The sequence below is a fragment of the Taudactylus pleione genome, unplaced genomic scaffold (assembly GCF_031769625.1).
Source record: "Taudactylus pleione unplaced genomic scaffold, aTauple2 ptg000518l, whole genome shotgun sequence".
Lineage (NCBI taxonomy): Eukaryota > Metazoa > Chordata > Amphibia > Anura > Myobatrachidae > Taudactylus > Taudactylus pleione.
This window is the reverse complement of record NW_028284920.1, coordinates 7,705,043-7,722,533: the sequence shown is the minus strand read 5'-3', so window position 1 is coordinate 7,722,533 and position 17,491 is coordinate 7,705,043. Positions and strand designations below refer to the sequence as shown.

The window sequence follows — 17,491 nt, the reverse complement described above, 5'->3', positions numbered from 1 at the left end:
TTATTTTTTTTAGGGTTTCTCATTATAATTTTTTTTCCGCAAAATGTTTTTTAAGGGTAACGCTTTGCATTTCAAAAGTGGCATCACCTGGAGCAATTTCTTTTTAGTCTCTAGAATTGTCCTGAGAAATTGTTTATCCATTGCGGATGATGGTCATTTGAGGTTAACAAGTAATTGTTCCAGTACACTTTTTTGATAAAAGTTTTAGAGGGGTATTTATCAAAGCTGGGAGAGAGATAAAGCTGTGAGAGAAGAAGCACTAACTAATCCGCATCCAATTTACATTTTGCAGGCTGTGTTTAAAAAATGACAGGAGCTGATTGGTTGGTAATTTATTTTTTAAAATTTTATCTCTCTCCCAGCTTTGATAAATACCCCCCATAGACTCAATCGACCTTGAGTGATAAAAATTTCCAAATCTAAAAAGTTAACACTCTTTGCTATATGAAGAAGTGAACTCTAGATTAAGGGCATGATTCAGCAAGGATCGCTATAGCGATCTCAGTAGCAATCACGCACGCAGTTCTGCTGCTAAAGCATGCTAATAACTGCATCGCAAAGCACTTGCACTGACAACATGCAGACGCCCACTTCCCCTCTCGCACATCTGTAATACCTTGCAATCCATCCAAAACATCGGTAACATTGAAGTACATCGGAGCCTCTCGCACAATTACAGCAGGTCAGACCTCACTTATAAATTGTTAACTTTACTGCATGCAGTGAGAGCTCAAGCTGCGTATGCCATCGCAATCACTACTTTATGCACGCCCCTGCAGCAGCGTTCAAATGCGCTGGCTCGCCTGCGTTTTTCCGACCACTCCTCCAAACTGTACTTCCTGTCAATCACTCTGTGATGGGCCTGCGTAGTCACTACGATCGCAGTACTGTTCGCAGTGGGGCGTTCGCACACACGCACTGCGAAGCATGCGCAGCACGCAACAATTGTCCACCTGCGTATGTTTTAGCAGTTGCGAATCAGGCCCTACGTGCATTGTTATTAATATAGGGCTTGATTCATTATGGATCGCTATTGCAGCTGCAATTACGCACTCAGTCTCACTGCGAAAATATGCTAATGACTGCAATTGCAATGCCATCGCATAAGGAAACCCACTTTACCTTACACACATCCGTAATACTTTGCAAGTGTGCAAAACCATCTGTAACATCGAGTACAATCGGAGCCTCACGCACACTTGCACAATGTCTGACCTTACTCAGGAATTGCTAAGCTCATCGCATGCAGTCAAAGCTCGAGCTGTGTATGGCATCACAATGGCTAATTTATACATGCTCCTGTAACGGCATTCAAACGCACTGGAACGTCTACGTTTCGCCGACCAGCCCCTTATTACCACCTCCAAACGTTCACTTCCTGTCAATGATGGGTCTGCATAATCACTGCAATCATGCAGAACGCAACAATCAGACAATTGTGTGCGTAATCGCAGTTGCAATCGGTAATAAATCAGGAATTATTTCAGTCCTCTTCACCCCCATCCCAAATGAGAAGCACATCATCCATATAACAAATCAAAAAAGTCAAGTTTTGTTGCTCCAAATTTGCTTGTCTTCCCATCTTGCCACAAACAAATTTTCATAACTCGGTACAAAATGACTTCCCATTGCTGTACTGGTGAGCTGTTCGATAGCCAGAATCTGATTGGTGCTATTGCCAATTTCTCTTCTTGTCCTCTTTAAAAGGTGTGATTAATCTCCCTAATAAACACATTTATAAACAGTCAGGTATTAACAGAGCCGGCCCTAGGCATAGGCATTATAAGCAATTGCCTAGGGGCGACTCAGAATGCTAGGAGCATTCCTCCTCCTCCTCTTCCACCCCCCCCGGCCCCCGCCGCCGCCTGCCGCTAGCCGCTGCTTCCACCTACCCCAGAGCTGGCACAGCTACCCAGTGACTCCCCCTGTGCGCTGCCGCGATTGTAGTTCTCCGATCGGGCAGCGCAGCAGATGGTCAGACGCCTGGCTCCTTCTCTTCTCTCTCCCCCCGGGCACCAGCAGAACCCGAAGGACGGAGCTCACTTCTGAGCTCCAACTTCCAGGTCCTGCAGTGCACTATGGGAGTGACGTCATAACATCACTCCCATAGTTCCGAAGAGCGGGCGCTGGGGATGGACGTCAGCAGCAGGCACTGGAGGGGGAGCGGGGTTTAAGGTAAGGATGTTTTTTTTTGTGTGTATGTCAGTGTGCGGCAGGGGAGGGGACCTTACTACCTGGGGCATAACAGGGGCCTTACTACCTGGGGCATAACAGGGGCCTTACTACCTCGGGCATAACAGGGGCCTTAGTACCTGGGGCATAATATGGGGGCATAACAGGGGCCTTACTACCTGGGGCATAATATGGGGGCATAATGGGCCTTACTACCTGGGCCATAATATGGGGGCATAACAGGGGCCTGCCTTACTACAGGGGGCATAATATGGGGCATAACGGGCCTGCCTTACTACAGGGGGCATAATATAGGGGCATAATATGGGCCTGTCTTACTACAGGAGGCATAATATGGGGGCATTACAGGGGCCTGCCTTACTACTGGGGGCATCATATGGGGGCACTACAGGGGCCTTACTACTGGGGGCACTATTGGGAGCACTACAACTGGGGGCACTACAGGGGCCCTTACTACTGGGGCACTGCAGGGAGTATTACTACTGGGGGCACTACAAGGGCATTGCAACTGGGGGCACTATAGTGGCTCTTACTACTGGCAGCATTGCAGGGGGCATTAGTACTGGCAGCACTACTACAGGGGGCATTATTTTTAGGGGCATTATTACCAGGGGGCATTGTTACCAGGGGCATTACTACAGGGGGCATTACTACTGGTGCACTGCGTAAGGGGCACAATTACAGTGGGCATTGCATAAGGGGCACCATTACAGTGGGCATTTAGTGTTAAAGGAATTACTGTGGGTAATGTATAAGACCTAAGTTAGGGGGGGCCCCTTAAAAATTTTGCTATGGGGCCCAAAAAGTTCTAGTTACGCCCCTGGTGTCTATGTATGTATGGGTATATATATATATATATATATATATATATACATACATATAATATGCGTTTGTGTGTTTCTATGTATGAATAAATATATGTCTATGTATATATGTGTGTTTATGTATGTATGTATGGGTATATATGTGTGTGTGTTTGTATGTATGGGTAAATATATGTGTATGTATGTATGGGTATATATGTGTGTGTGTATGTATGTATGTATGGGTATATATGTGTGTGTGTTTGTATGTATGGGTAAATATATGTGTTTGTATGTATGGGAATATATATATATGTGTGTGTGTTTGTATGAATGGGTATATATATTACCAGTTACTAAGCACCTTCTAGTCTGTCTAATAATTCCGTGATGTGCTGCCTGTCTTTAAAGAAAATGCCTATGGGGTCCCTGCATTTGTTTGGGCTCTGGGAATAACTTCTGTATATGGATATATATATATATATATATATATATATATATATATATATATAAAATGTGTTTCTGTATATATACGTGTTTTTTTTAGCTTCCACGTATATACAATAAGATTGGTCGTGGGATTATATGCTAGGGGTGCACCAGTCAAAAATTTGCCTAGGGCACCAAATTGGCTAGGGCCGGCTCTGGGTATTAACATAGGAAAGCATTCAACACATTGTTTTAGCAACAACAATGAACAGATCACAGTATGAGTTACAGATGAAGAAGTTTGTTTATATGCAATATATTTTTTATAGCCAACAGGTATCATTGCTGTATTAACAAAAGCTATTAATTAACCAGAAAAATGACACTAAGTTAAATATCATCTGTTGCCAACACACAATGGGGCAAAGAAAAAAAGCCAGTAAGTGTGTATCTGGAACAAACCAGGTTACAACAATACAAGAGGTGCAAAATACATGTATTATTTTAGCATGCAGGGTATATATACTGGCAATTTAGGTTTGAGTTGAGAGTAGACACATCCCTCTCATATCTATATCTCTCTGCACATTTTAAGTCTGCCCCACCTGCAGTGCAATGTTTTTACCAAGGTGCAAAAAAACTTGCTCTGTTTTGCTTTGCCTCCTAATTGCTGTAGCCATTTTATGGATTGAACAAATGTTTATGAGAATGTATTCTATCAATTTATCAGGAGCCAGTGACACCAAATGTGTATCTGTATACTGTATTTGTATATAGAAGTAAATGGTAAAGGTATATCTGACACAAAAATTTTTACAAGAAAGGTAAAAACATGAACTTAGAATTTTTTCCTTAAAATATGTCTGGATGGGTTGGTCTATGTAACATATTAATGTTCTTGTGTTTCACATAAGAAATAAGTTTATGGTTCCCGATGCACAAAACATTTGCAAAATGCAAAATTCTATGCAGCAATAACTGTGATCTCAGTGTTGCCACCACTAGTTTCCATACCTAGGAGATTCTTCAGAGCATTTATCAGTTTTCTGTTTCCTAAGATTAAAATAATAGCATTTATTGTTGGAAAACTGGAAATCACAATGAAACAGACAATCATTACCAGGCCATCTTTTGTTAATGGAAAATAAAATACAAAAGTAAAAGCACTATAGAAAATTAAATAAATTATCAGAAGTGAAGTCACCGTTTTAGCAGATGATAAATGAGAATTGATTCTAGAATGACCTTCATTGTTCTGTCTCATCCGTCTCATGTGCTTCAGCAGAGAGGTGAAGATTGCACCAGCAGTGAGGAAGATTATAGCCAAAGCAACAGAAGCAACAATTATGTACATTGGAAATAGACAACTGCACCTACTAATAATATAGAAAGAAGACATTAATATTGTTAAGTTTCCTGTAATATTCAGCTGGGTAACAGAAACGTCCATATATAAATCCCAGTAGGCTGGTATTCCAGCACACCAAGACAGGAGAACAGAGAGAACCAGCAGCCAGCGCACCATAGTTGGAAGCTTCGCCTTGAGCTTGTAAAATAATGTTCTACTAAGATTGACGATCTTCACACAATAGTAAAAGCACAGACAAGTGGCGCACCAGAGACTGGAGAAGGACAGCGAAGTTGTGATTGTAAATACAAAGTAGATCACCCATTCTTGGGAGTAGATTTCCCCAAACATGGAGATAGAAATCTCTTGGAAGACAACCATTACTTGAAGCATGATGTTGAAAATCCCAATGCTGTTAATGATGAGACTGCAAGGATTAAGGTCATGGGTTCTCTGCCAGTCTCGAAAGTTAACTATTAGGATAAACATATTTCCCGTTAAACCTGTAACAAGAAATATACTTTGTAAACTTACATCGATAATTACTTCTGCCATGCTGGAGGTATGGAGTATTTTACACTTATTTCTTAGTAAACCTTATAGTACTGAACCTAGTGTCAAGGACTCCTTTGACATTAATAATAGAAGGCTTAATGGCTTCTCATGTGTGTTTTCACCTGGTTTGAAAACAATCTCTGAATCCACATAATCATTCAAAACAGTACACGACAAAAATAGTATATTTGCAAGTCAAAATGCATCACTTGTTTTTCATTTTGAGTAATACATATCAGGAGGTTTGTCAAGAACATTTTAATTTATCTCACATTGCAGGTTATACAAATAATTTCTAGAAATAGTTCATTAAATGTCATCAGTATGTAAATCAAGCAGGTAGCTCCACAGAACAGAACTTCCAGGTGCTCATTAATCTTGTCCTTCATTGACAGCATTTAGGATTCCAATATAAATCCAAACAAGTGCACACGTGAGCATACAACACAGTGTAATTGTACAGGCCAACAACAGCTACCAACAGGGATTGGCAAATTCCCCTCCAAAAAAGAAAGAAGTCAAAGAAATAAATGGAGAGCTGGTGTGACCTACAATAGTGCAAGTAACTTGTTCAGTACCTACAATAGTGTAATAAAACAATTTTACTTGTATACTTAAAAATAACAGTAATGATAATAATAATAATAATTATATTAATACAGATTCCCAGAGCCATATATTCACATACAATATCTAACAAAAGTAAGAGATAATAAATTATCAATCTGATTGATACATTAATGTTAAATTTAATTGTAAGTATTAGAGATATGCGGTTATTACCCAGAGCTGCTATCAGAGTTTGTGGGGCCCAGTGCAAATTAAATTGGGCAGGGCACCCCTCCTTCTCAATGTCACCGGTTTGGACAAGGGATGGGCTTTTCCCTGCCGTAGCTGGTAATTTCTTTGTATCTTTTGCTGGGCTTCTGGGGCCCAAACAGGATTAAGGCTTTGGGGGCCTTCAGTGCTCTTAAGAAGGTTGGACCTTCTTAAGTGCACTTAAGTGCTCAAAAAAGAGCAAGAAACTGTGCACCTTGTCAAAATCATGTTGCACTACAGGTGAGACACATTTAAGATGTACAGTACAGAGAAATTTAGGGGTATATTTACTAAAGGTCGATTTTAATCGATTTAAAACTGCAATTTAGTTCTGATATTTTACACCCATCCCCCTCAAATGTAAAATTGATCAAAATCAATTAACATTGATGTAGTGTTTCTGGGGCCAACTCACACATTTACTAACAGACAAGTGTTGATATGGTTTTTTATTAAGTATTAGAAAATGTGTGATTTAGCCCCAGAAACCAAACATCAATGTTGATGGATTTTGATAAATTTTACATTTGAGGGGGATGGGTGTCCAATATCAGAACTAAATTGCATTGTAAAAACAAAGATGTTCAGTAGTTGTGGGCTAAATGTAAAAGCAGCCAATATTCACCCTGCATGCAAAAATAAAGAAACAAATGTATGTGCACACCTTGCACTGCAACATGGTGTTTTCCAGGTACACAGTTTTTATCTTTGCTCTCAACTCAGAATCAGCAGTATGTATATTGGGCCTGATTTAGAGATGGGGAATGGGTATGTAATGGCGGCTGTTGGGAACCTCCTTTCACAATACCGACAGCAAATGTTTGGTATCCCGACAGGGGACGGGAAAGTATACTTACCCTCCCCCCTTAGTGCCTAACCCTAACCCCCCCAGTGGTGTCTGACCCTAACCCTCCACCCTAGGGGTGCCTAACCCTAACCTCCCCCACAAAACCTAATGCTAACCCCGCTATCTTACCTAAACCTATCCCTCCTCCCTCCGTGGCTAGCACTAAGGGCGCCCTGGTTTACATTCTTTCGGCACACGTCCTCCTGGATTCCGGCATTGGTATTTCAACGCCTATCTTAACTCCCTTGTCGGGATTCCAACATCGGCATTGAGACTGGCGGCCGCGAAACTATATCCTAGAGATGGATGCTTTTTACATTGCTGCTGCGTCTTTTGGGTGCAGCAGTGATGTGAAAATATGTTAATGCAGCCGAAGGCGGTTGAGGAGAAAAGACGCCCCCTGACAGCATTGCAGATCAGAGTGTTGCACCCTAAGATGCAGCACTGGATCATCTACGAGACCATTGGCAATCTGAGTAACCCAGAGGTTACTCAGAATGGCCCTCACACCTCCGTAGCTCAGGCCAGGAAGTCTGCATCAGAAGTCTATGGATGCTGCATTACCGCCTGGTGTGTCTTTAGATGCACCATGGGTTACACCACCGAAACTTGCACCAGCCCTCTGGCAGGTGCAGTTTCTCTGTCTGCATATGTGACCTGAATCTGACCCACAGACACATAACTATGTGAGCAGTTATGTGTCTGTGGGTCTGATTCAAGTCTGGGAGGTTTAATACTGTCCAACAAATATTAAAATACTGCAGCAGGCGTCTATAGGATGCAGATGTCTCCTGACAGCAATAGTGATCCGAGTGCAGCATCCATAGACACGGCTTCAGATCACCATCGCAGCCAGTAACTTACTCAGGCTGGCAGCTTGTGAGGATAGGAAATCTGCATCCACCGGGGTAGACCCTGGCCATGGCACTACCGGAAAACAGAGAAAACACTCCCCCGTTTCTGGATATGCAGGCCAGACACATCCCAGCTTTGCCCCTCAGACTCTTCAACATGTAAATTATACTACTGTATGTCTTGAGGGATCGGTGAGCAATATCGCATAACTACTTTTGCACATAATGGGAGAGCAGGTCCTGCGCATGCGCAGTATTCTGATAATCAGAAAACTGCGAGAATACTCGCAACACCATCTGGACCTGAATCAGGCCTTCTGTATGCAGCTGCTTTCAGCCACACGGCCACAACTCGCCTCCCATTAGCAGCAACATCTCTATGCAGCTTTTTAACCTGCTCCCAGTCACCGTCCGGGAATGCTCCTTACATTTCTGCTACAGTATGCCTAAATTTATTCTGCGACTTTGTACAAAGAAACTCCGGGCACATGAGCAGGTGAAATACATTGCCCCCTGTGTCCAACATTGCTGCTGCGTCCAACTCAGAATCAGGCCCAAATAGTGCATAATATCAGCAGGCTATCCATCACAAATGGTACTTTATTGATAAGCTTCTACTTCCATTGAGTGTACAATACCCTTTTGGGGATCACAGCTTCATCGACTCTTCAAGTTCTCAGGTCACACTCCTACTGTATGTGGATTTCGGCAGAGTTCTCTTATGTACAAGGGAAAAGGCTGTCTAATTGAACACAATGTTTACATTGTACAACGCTATATTCCATCTATTGGAGACTTTTGCAGCTGAAGTGAATAACATTCATTATCTCATTACAGTGGCACCGGTCAAGGGGTAGGATATTTTAGGAAGTAAGTGAACACTCATTTCTTGAAATAGATGTGTTGGGAGCAGGAAAAATGGGCAAGTTTAAGGAGCTGAGTGACAAGGCTCAAATTGTGATGGCTAGACAACTGGGTCAGAGCATCTTCAAAATGGCAGGTCATATGGGGTGTTTCCAGTATGCAGTGGGTTAGTACCTACTTAAAGTGGTCCAAGGACAACCTGTGAATGGGCAACGGATCATGGATGCCAAAGCTCATTGATGCGTGTGGGGAGTGAAGGCTAGCCTGTGTGGAATTATCCCACAGAAGAGCTACTGTAGCACATATTGCTGAAAAGTTAATGCTGGCACGTGAGAATCTGAACTGGACTAGAGAAATAGAGGAATGTAGCCTGGTCTGATAAATCACATTTTCTTTTACATCACGTGGATGGCTGGCGTCATTTACATGGGTAGGAGATGGCTCCAGGATGTGCTATGAAAGAAGGCAAGCCGGAAGAGGCGGTCTGATGTCCTGGGTATAGTTCTAGTAGAAAATCTTGGGTTTTGGTATTCATGTGGATGTTACTTTGACACGTACTACTACCGAAACATTATTTCAGATCAAGAACACCCCCATCATTACTACCTGATGGCAGTAGCCTCTTTTAGCAGGATAATGCACTCTACTGCAGTTCAGAAATTATTCACCAATGGTTTGCGGAATATGAAATTAAGGTGGTGATATGGTCCCAAAATTCCCCATATCTCCATTTGATTAACCATTTGTGGGATGTGCTGCAAAATCAAGTTTGAGTCATGGAGGCCAAACCTCGAAACTTACAGGATTTATGGGATATACTTCTAACATCTTGATGTCAGTTACTACAGGACACCTTCAGAGGTCTTGTGAGTCCCTCTGCCACAATAGGTCAGAGCTGTTTTAAAGGTGGGAACTACACATTATTAGTCAAGTGGTAATGTTATAGCTGATTGGTGTATAAACCAATCAATCAGAGCCAGGTTAAAATATAAATTGGCACTTATGTTTTGAGTGCAAATGTGTAGTGTAAAACTTTTTGGATTATAAATTAATGCGGTAAAGGTATAATGTGCATGAATACAATACCACGATTATAAAAAGATTATATTTATTGATAGATACTGTACATTAAAATATAATAAAAAAACAATTCTAAAAATCTATTAAAGAAAAAAAATTTTTAAAGATTAAAAATAAAAACCTAAATATAAATAATAAAAAGTAAAAGATGGTGTAGAAATAAAATTGCTCAAAATATTTAAACTAAACAATTATTCAAAATATATTTGAAAAGTGCATATAAAATAGAAGATAAAATATATAGAAGATAAAATAATAATTTAGGTACATAATAGAGTAGCTATATAAATAAATAGAAAGTAGCTAGATTGGATACAGTATCACATATGGAAAAGGAGAGGGAAAGAAAGAATAATAGAGATTTAATCCAGGAAAAAAAGCGGATATGACAGAGGTCTCCATTTCTTTTCACCCACTCTTTTATCTCCATCTGGCCCCTCACCTATCATATCTGATTAAGTGTAACATTAATGTGCTTTTAACTAATAACAGAGAACCTTTATGTTATTAGTCTTCTTTTTATAGTTCTGATGTTATATGTTTAAAGTGGGCTGGAACAGAGTCAACTGTAGCCAATCAGCTTTCAGGATCATTCAGAGACGCATAGAGTACTTCAGAAAATGAGTACACTCATATTGTGTGATTGAGTGTACCTAATCTATTAAGCATACTGGATATACATCAAAAACATCTTGCTGTTGTTGGAGTGCTCTGGCAACTCAGAATCAGTCTCTAACTGTTTTTAATAAATAGAATGTTTACATTAATATTGTTATTTCTGCAAACTGTTCCTTTAACAACATGTATTCTATAGGGCATAACAATTTAGATTTATAGCAGATGTAGGGAGCTCACAAACAATGTTCTAGTATAGTTTTATTATAGCATACACACGGATCTAAACAATTGATCTCTGGTGAGGAGACTACAAAGGGAAAATAATACATTGTAATTTGATGTTTATTTAGTGGTGCTTTGTTGTAAAATAAAACTTTCCCAGCTGAGCCTGTCATGAGAAAAATAATGTGGAATGCAACTGCAATGGTTGTATTTGAAAAAGATATGCTTGTCCAAGGTAATAAATGTCTAACTCCCAATCCTATCTCCTTACGTTTGTTGAAAAGCCGGGTACAGTCTTTTGACAGCTAATTAACAAGCAGCTGAACTTTTTTTTATAATTTATTTATTTTATTGATTTTCAGTTGAGTGTTCACTGCAGTAAGGGAAACATAATATGGTGATACTGATGTTCTACCTACAGTACAGTATATAACACCTGTATCACCCATTTATTAACTTTACTCCTGATAAATACTATACAGAACTTGTAATTGTTGTAACAACTTTGTGAATTCTTCCACATTGATAACAACAGTATTTTATAATCTTATTGATAAGTGAATTTATAGTATAAAAGGTCAACTGAGTACTATATAAGTCATATAACCATATCAATAATATTCATCCGGGTCGTTATAATAGTTTAAAGATCTCAAACATTTTCAACCCTCATCCTTTCCCTTCTTAGAGTTAGAAAGTCATCATGTTGTTATATGTCCCACAGGATAACATGGTGGTATGGAAATATAAGCAAATATTCACAATCAATTTATCATTGCCTATTCCGGTTTTCACTCATACAAATCATGAGGTTTTTATTACTATATTTAGTTTCACAAAACACTGAGACAATATTTACATGTACTGTACACTGAATGTTGCAAATAAGAACAGAGGCAAGATATGTAAAATAAGCAAATTACATCTCACCAAATGATCAGCATCATTTTTACAAATCCTCTCTTTTTAGTATAAAAAGAATCTGCTTACAAAGGAATTTCTCTTCACATCGGTTGGCTTAGCCGGATGGCTTCTTTACTCATCACAAATGTTATAACAGCACATTCGTATACATGAGATGGGTTTCTGACACTAGCTATGCCCCACCAACCCTAGCTATTGTCTGACTGCTAGTCAGCGTCGGAAACCCTGCCCACCAGATCCCAGAATCCTTTTATCCTTCACACACACAGCAATCACATCCATGTAGTGCAGCTTTGCTTGTACAACCTTTTCTATAGGAGACAGCAAGATCCTTAACCCTGTCTGCTCCTTGTCCTAGGGAGTGAGTCCTTTTCTGTACATCAAAATGTGGCAAAGTACCCCCTCTGCCATATACCCCTCTGCGGGTCTTTAGCTTTGCCATACTTGGTGAAGTGGAAGCTCAAATTTCTGCGAAAGGGCATTGGAATTATTATGGAGAATATTCCACTTCAAAGTTGAAAGGTTGCAATACCATGAACCAGCGTGTGATCCTGAAATTTACCTCCTTATTCATTTGCATCTACTGTAGCTGTGTGTGGTCAGTCAGTGACCAGAGTAAATTTCCTTATCAAGCAGGTAGTACCTGAGGGCCTCCACTGACCACTTAATGGTCTTCTGTAGTGTACTTTTTCTCTCTCAGGAGGAGTTTACGTGTAAGGAAAAGAATAATTTCCTCCTTGTCCTTCTCCCTCTGTGACAACACTGCCCCCAGACCTGCCCCGAAGGCATCTGTTTGCAAAACAAACCTTCCCCCGAAATTAGGTGCCTGCAGCACTAGTGCTATGCATAAGGCTTCATTCAAATCCCTCCAAGCAGCCTCCAAGGATTAGGACCAATATTACCTGTCCTGTTTGTTCTTTTTCAGGAAGTCTGTCAATGGAGTGGAGTAGTACAGTTTTAAATAAATTACCAGTAGCTGACTACATCCCTCGGTTTACTTCCAGCTGGTGCTCTGTGGTATACAGTAGATTTTTCTGCAGTTGTATTCCACATGGTATCTCCTGCGGCAGATTCTCATGTAGCAGGGAAAATAATAGCTTAAAGACTTATGAGTATATATCATTGTGCACATTAAGAATGATTCAAACTCTGTTCTGATAGAGTTTAGCTGTAAACATTCCTCAGCATTAGTTCAGGTAATGGCTTACAATGACCAAATCCGGCACAGTGAGAGCATACTATCGGCTTAGCTCAATTTCAATATATAAGTTTTTTGATATATACAGTAGGGGTTAGTCTTTCCTGGCTGATCAGTATTTAATAGTAGGAGTATAATTATCCCTTTTCAAACTTATATTGTTAGTTATCAGCATAGAGTTCCTGGGATAGTATATTCTGACCTGGAGCTGCCTTGGGACTTACCTAACCACAGCACAGGAGAATATTATTAATACTGTAGATTATCAAATCATCCACTTCACCGGCATATCAGTCACACATAGTGGATTATGGTGACATTAAACTGGGAAATAAGTATCCTTCTAATAGGTTTAGCCAGGAAACTGGAAGGGGACCAGAGAGGATATTAAACCTACTAGGAGCAAGGCGTGCCAGTCCGATTGAACGCCATTTCATGGGCATGCATAAATTAACCACTGCAATGGAATTCGCAGCTTGTGTACTCACTGCGTGTGACGAGACTTGCAGTTTCTGAGGTAGGTCAAAGCTGCTGTAATTGTGCGTGATGGGCCGATGTTACTCGATGTTACCGATGTATACGCAGGACTGTGAGATATTACGGATGTGAGCAGGCAGTAGTGGATGTCTCTATGCTGGCTGAGCAGTTGCAAGCATTAGCATATTTTCGCAGCAGAACTGCGTGTGATCACGCAGCCGTGATTGCAATAGCGATCCATGCTGAAGCAGGCACTATGTACATAGGGGCATATTTATTAAAAAGCTTATCACCACATATTGTGGCAATAAGGATTCTCTTTTCATTTAATTGTATCAATTTAAATCACCCGGTTCAGGAAGAAGTTAATTGATTGCATCTGCAGATACTTTACTTCTACCTAGAGACCCTTTTGCTGCTATTGCGCATGTGCAGCTATCCAATTATGCAGTGTGCTTTGGGATTGCAAGATTCCTCTCCAGCAGGGATGCCCCATTGTAAGTAGTGGGCATTAGTGGGCGGAATGAGTATTATTTACTGCCGGCCGCATGGCTGGCGGTTCTAATCACAACAGTAGCAGCCCGGCAAGTGTGAAAATGCTGATCGTTAATTAAGGTAAGTATCGCTAAACTTCCCCTCCCCCCTAACCCTAACCCCCCTCTAAGTGCCTAAACCTAACCCCCTTTCCCTGCAGCCTAACCCTAAGTCTCCCGGGGGGCTGCCTAACCCTAACCTACAACCAGGGATGCCTAACCCACCCTTCCCCAGACCTAACCCTAACACTCCCGAGGGGTTGCCTAACCCTAAGACCCTTCTGGGAGCCCCTAATCTAACCCCCGTGGCTGTCTGCGCCTGGTGCCCGGCTTACCTTCGATAGGGATGCCGGGCGTCGGGATTTCAACTCCTGTCATTAGACCCTTGCCGGCATTAGACAGTCGGGAGGCATACGGTCGGCATTCAGACTATCGGCATCCCAACTGCATACCTTAGCCCATGCAATCAAGATTTTCAAGCTGAAGCTTTGTGAATCTTGCTATATACCATCCCCATAGAAAACTATGGGAATGGCTATTGCATGAGGCAGCTGAGAGAAAGCTGGAGATATCTCTGATAGCTCCTGCTTTCCTCGTTGATACATTCTTGGGATACATAATACTGCCATTAAACCAGCAGAGAGAGCAGGTTTCTGCATATTTTAACGGCAGAATTGATTAATAAATAGGAGCCTTAATGAGCATTTCCAAGGAAATCTATTACATTTTACCAAGCTTTATCGATAATGAACATTGCAGGCAATACTGACATTAATGCACATTTTGGCTTATGTTTACCTGAAGTGTACAGTTCCATAGGGTTATGTTATGTTACAACCAAAAAAACAGATAACAGCGTTGTGAGACACCTGTAAAGGTGTATTTACAGGTGTCTCACAGCGCTGTTATCTCTTCTTTTTTGTTTGTTTTTTCTATGGTTGGCAACCCTAACAGCAGCGTGATACACCAGATTTAATTATAATTGTTTGTTTGTCCCTTTTGCAGCGCCATTGGCTTTTTTCTTGTTTTATGTTATGTTACGCTTTGAATTCCCTGTGTAAGAGAATATTTACCAAGCTTTGTTGACACAAGATAAGTGTGATTATAATTCCTGTGTGTATGATACCTTCATATTTATTTTAAATAATTTTTGTTTTTGCCATTGTTTTAAGGGCCTGATTCAGAGCCACTCGTAAGCGGCAGCTCGTTCGCTCCGAGCGATGTTTGCCCAACTGCGCATGTGTACGGATCGTAATACGCATGTGTGAACCAGTCAGTGCGGCCGAAAATCGTGTGCTCGCAAAATAGCGAATGCCTGCTATTTTGAGTGACAGAATGAGGCGTATGTGGGTGGTAACAGGGGAAGGTGCTTGAAAACGGGGAGTGGAGATCCGATCGCAGGCGTGCTTAAAGGTCAAAACGGGCGTTTTATGGGTGTGCATAATTAAAACATCAGCGTCATTGACCACGTCACTGGGTTTTTTTTAAGCCAGAACTGCTCACAAAATTGTGGTAGCAAAAACCAACCACAAGAATAGCGAGCAGTTCATACCCTGTTCGATGTACTCGATTAATCTAATAAATAGCGGACATGACGTAGGATGCGAGCGGCCAGGGGGCGTAGTTTCCCAAAAAACGACCGCAAGTTTTGTTCGCTCGTTCAGACCTAGAGGCGTGAACAGACCGCAAACAGCGAACGGTTCATTTGAATAGCCACCCCTATTTTCTTGACGAGCGAGCGCAAATAGCGTCCGGCTCTGAATCAGGCCCTAAGTCTTTAGTTACATTTGTTGCTGACTGTATCTCAGGTTGTTTAATAATCTGATATTTTTGCTACATACAAACTTCAATGAAACATAATATACATAGAGAGAAAAAACTTCTCATTTACTCTTTTTTCTATCAAAAACCTAACTTTCTACAGCACTGTTGCAAAACAGTAGACAAAACTTTCCAGATGCTAAAGGCATAAACAATGCACTTCTGATTTATTTGGTTTGCAATACATTGTAACCTAGTGGTGGAAGGACTCTAAACCATGAAACCAATCAATGCATAAGTCATATTTATTTGGAATTGCTAGCATGCTTTCATACAGGTCATTTCCTTACCAGCTAATATCAGTTATTGTCTGGTTGCATAGATATATAGAGCACTTGCATAATATTCAAACACTCTAAGAGTTATTAACAATGTTATTAACATTAACGTCATTATTGCCAGTACTGGATTTCATACCAAACAGATGTTTTACACCAGTAGTCAGCTTTCTGTTTCCTGTTATTAAAATAATGGCATTTATTGTTGGAAAGCTTGAAATTACAATAAAACAAAGTGAAAACATCCATGTCCCTATTTCTGTGGTCTCATTGAATATTGCATTAAGAGCCCCACAGAAAGTTAAGTACAGTAAAAGAAGGAGCGTAACTGTTCTTGCAGCAGATAGGTGGGAACTAACTTTTGAGTTGCCGAAACCTTCACTGTTTTGTCTGAGATGTTTCATGTGTTTACACAGAGAGGTGATAATGGCCCCAGCTGTGATAAAGATGATGATGAAAGCAACTGCAGATAACAACATGTACATCTGAAAGATACAATTACATCTGCTTTTCAAATTGAAAGAAATGTTTGATGGTAGGTTCCCTGTAAAATTGGAATTTGCAAGGCTCATATCTCTATATAGGTCCCAGTAGGCTGGTAGTCCGGCAGTCCAAGACAAAGCTATGGAGAGAAGTAATAGCCAGGGCACCAATACCGGAAGCTTTGTCTTGAGTTTGTAAAAACACCGTCCACTGAGATTGACGATCTTCATGCAGTAATAAAAGCACAGACATGTAGAGCACCAGAGACTGGAGAATGACAAAGAAGACATGACCGCTGCCAGAACGTTGAACACCCATTCTTGAACATAGAATGACTCAAACATGAAGAAACAGATCTCGTTAAATAAAACTGTTCCTTGGAGGAATGTATTACACAGTACAATGCAATTGATAATCAGATCACAAGGGTTGAGTTCATGAGTCTTCAGCCAGTCTAGAAAGTGAATTATAAGTATCACCATGTTTCCAATGATACCAGACAAAAATAAAACACAGTGTACAGTCACTCCGGCAGCAGGATTTAATTTCAGCATAGTGAAGCACCATATATCAGCATTAAGTATCCTGGGTGGGCTGACTGGTTATTTATTATTTTAATTCAACTGTCCAGACAGCTCATTTTCATTCTTTTGAATTGTAAAATAAATGCTGAACTTGGTATATTTTTCCAGCACATGGAAGAAGATTTCTCTTTTCTTTTGTGAATGAAACATAACCGATGGACTCTTACTAAGTGCAGCATCCATGTGTTCTTTAAAGATGAGGCGTCTGCAATGTTTCTGATAACAGCAATAGACAAGCTTATGGTTTTCTGTGCTGCTAAATAGTATTTTCTATTCCTGTCTAGATTTATCCTTCCAATCATTTTGTATTTACCATTTAATACTATACACAACAACTTGGAGATGAGATAATATTTGCCAGACAACACAATGTTTGTCATTGTACTTTCCCTGTTTCTGTTTGACATATACAAATAACATGGCTTGTCCAAATACTGTATTTCCTGCATTTTCATAATATATTGTCTTATGAAAGTAAGTCTCCAAACCAGGCGTTGCTATTTGTATGAATTCTTAAAGCTATATTCCTTATTTACAGGTGCATTCCATAGATCTAGAAGA

At 40.5% G+C, this 17,491-nt stretch overlaps 1 protein-coding gene across 1 annotated transcript; it reads right to left on the bottom strand.

Annotated features, from left to right (window-relative positions):
* Positions 1-15,852: 15,852 nt before the first annotated feature.
* Positions 15,853-17,148, bottom strand: LOC148501458 (taste receptor type 2 member 40-like). The gene has a single exon (XM_088450404.1). It carries the CDS (start codon positions 16,898-16,900, stop codon positions 15,941-15,943), a length of 960 nt encoding a protein of 319 aa, XP_088306530.1. The 5' UTR covers positions 16,901-17,148; the 3' UTR covers positions 15,853-15,940.
* Between the last annotated feature and the right edge of the window lie 343 nt (positions 17,149-17,491).

Coding starts and splice junctions, on each gene's coding strand:
- LOC148501458 (XM_088450404.1), bottom strand. CDS start 16,900: ATGCTGAAATTAAATCCTGCTGCCGGAGTGACTGTACACTGTGTTTTA.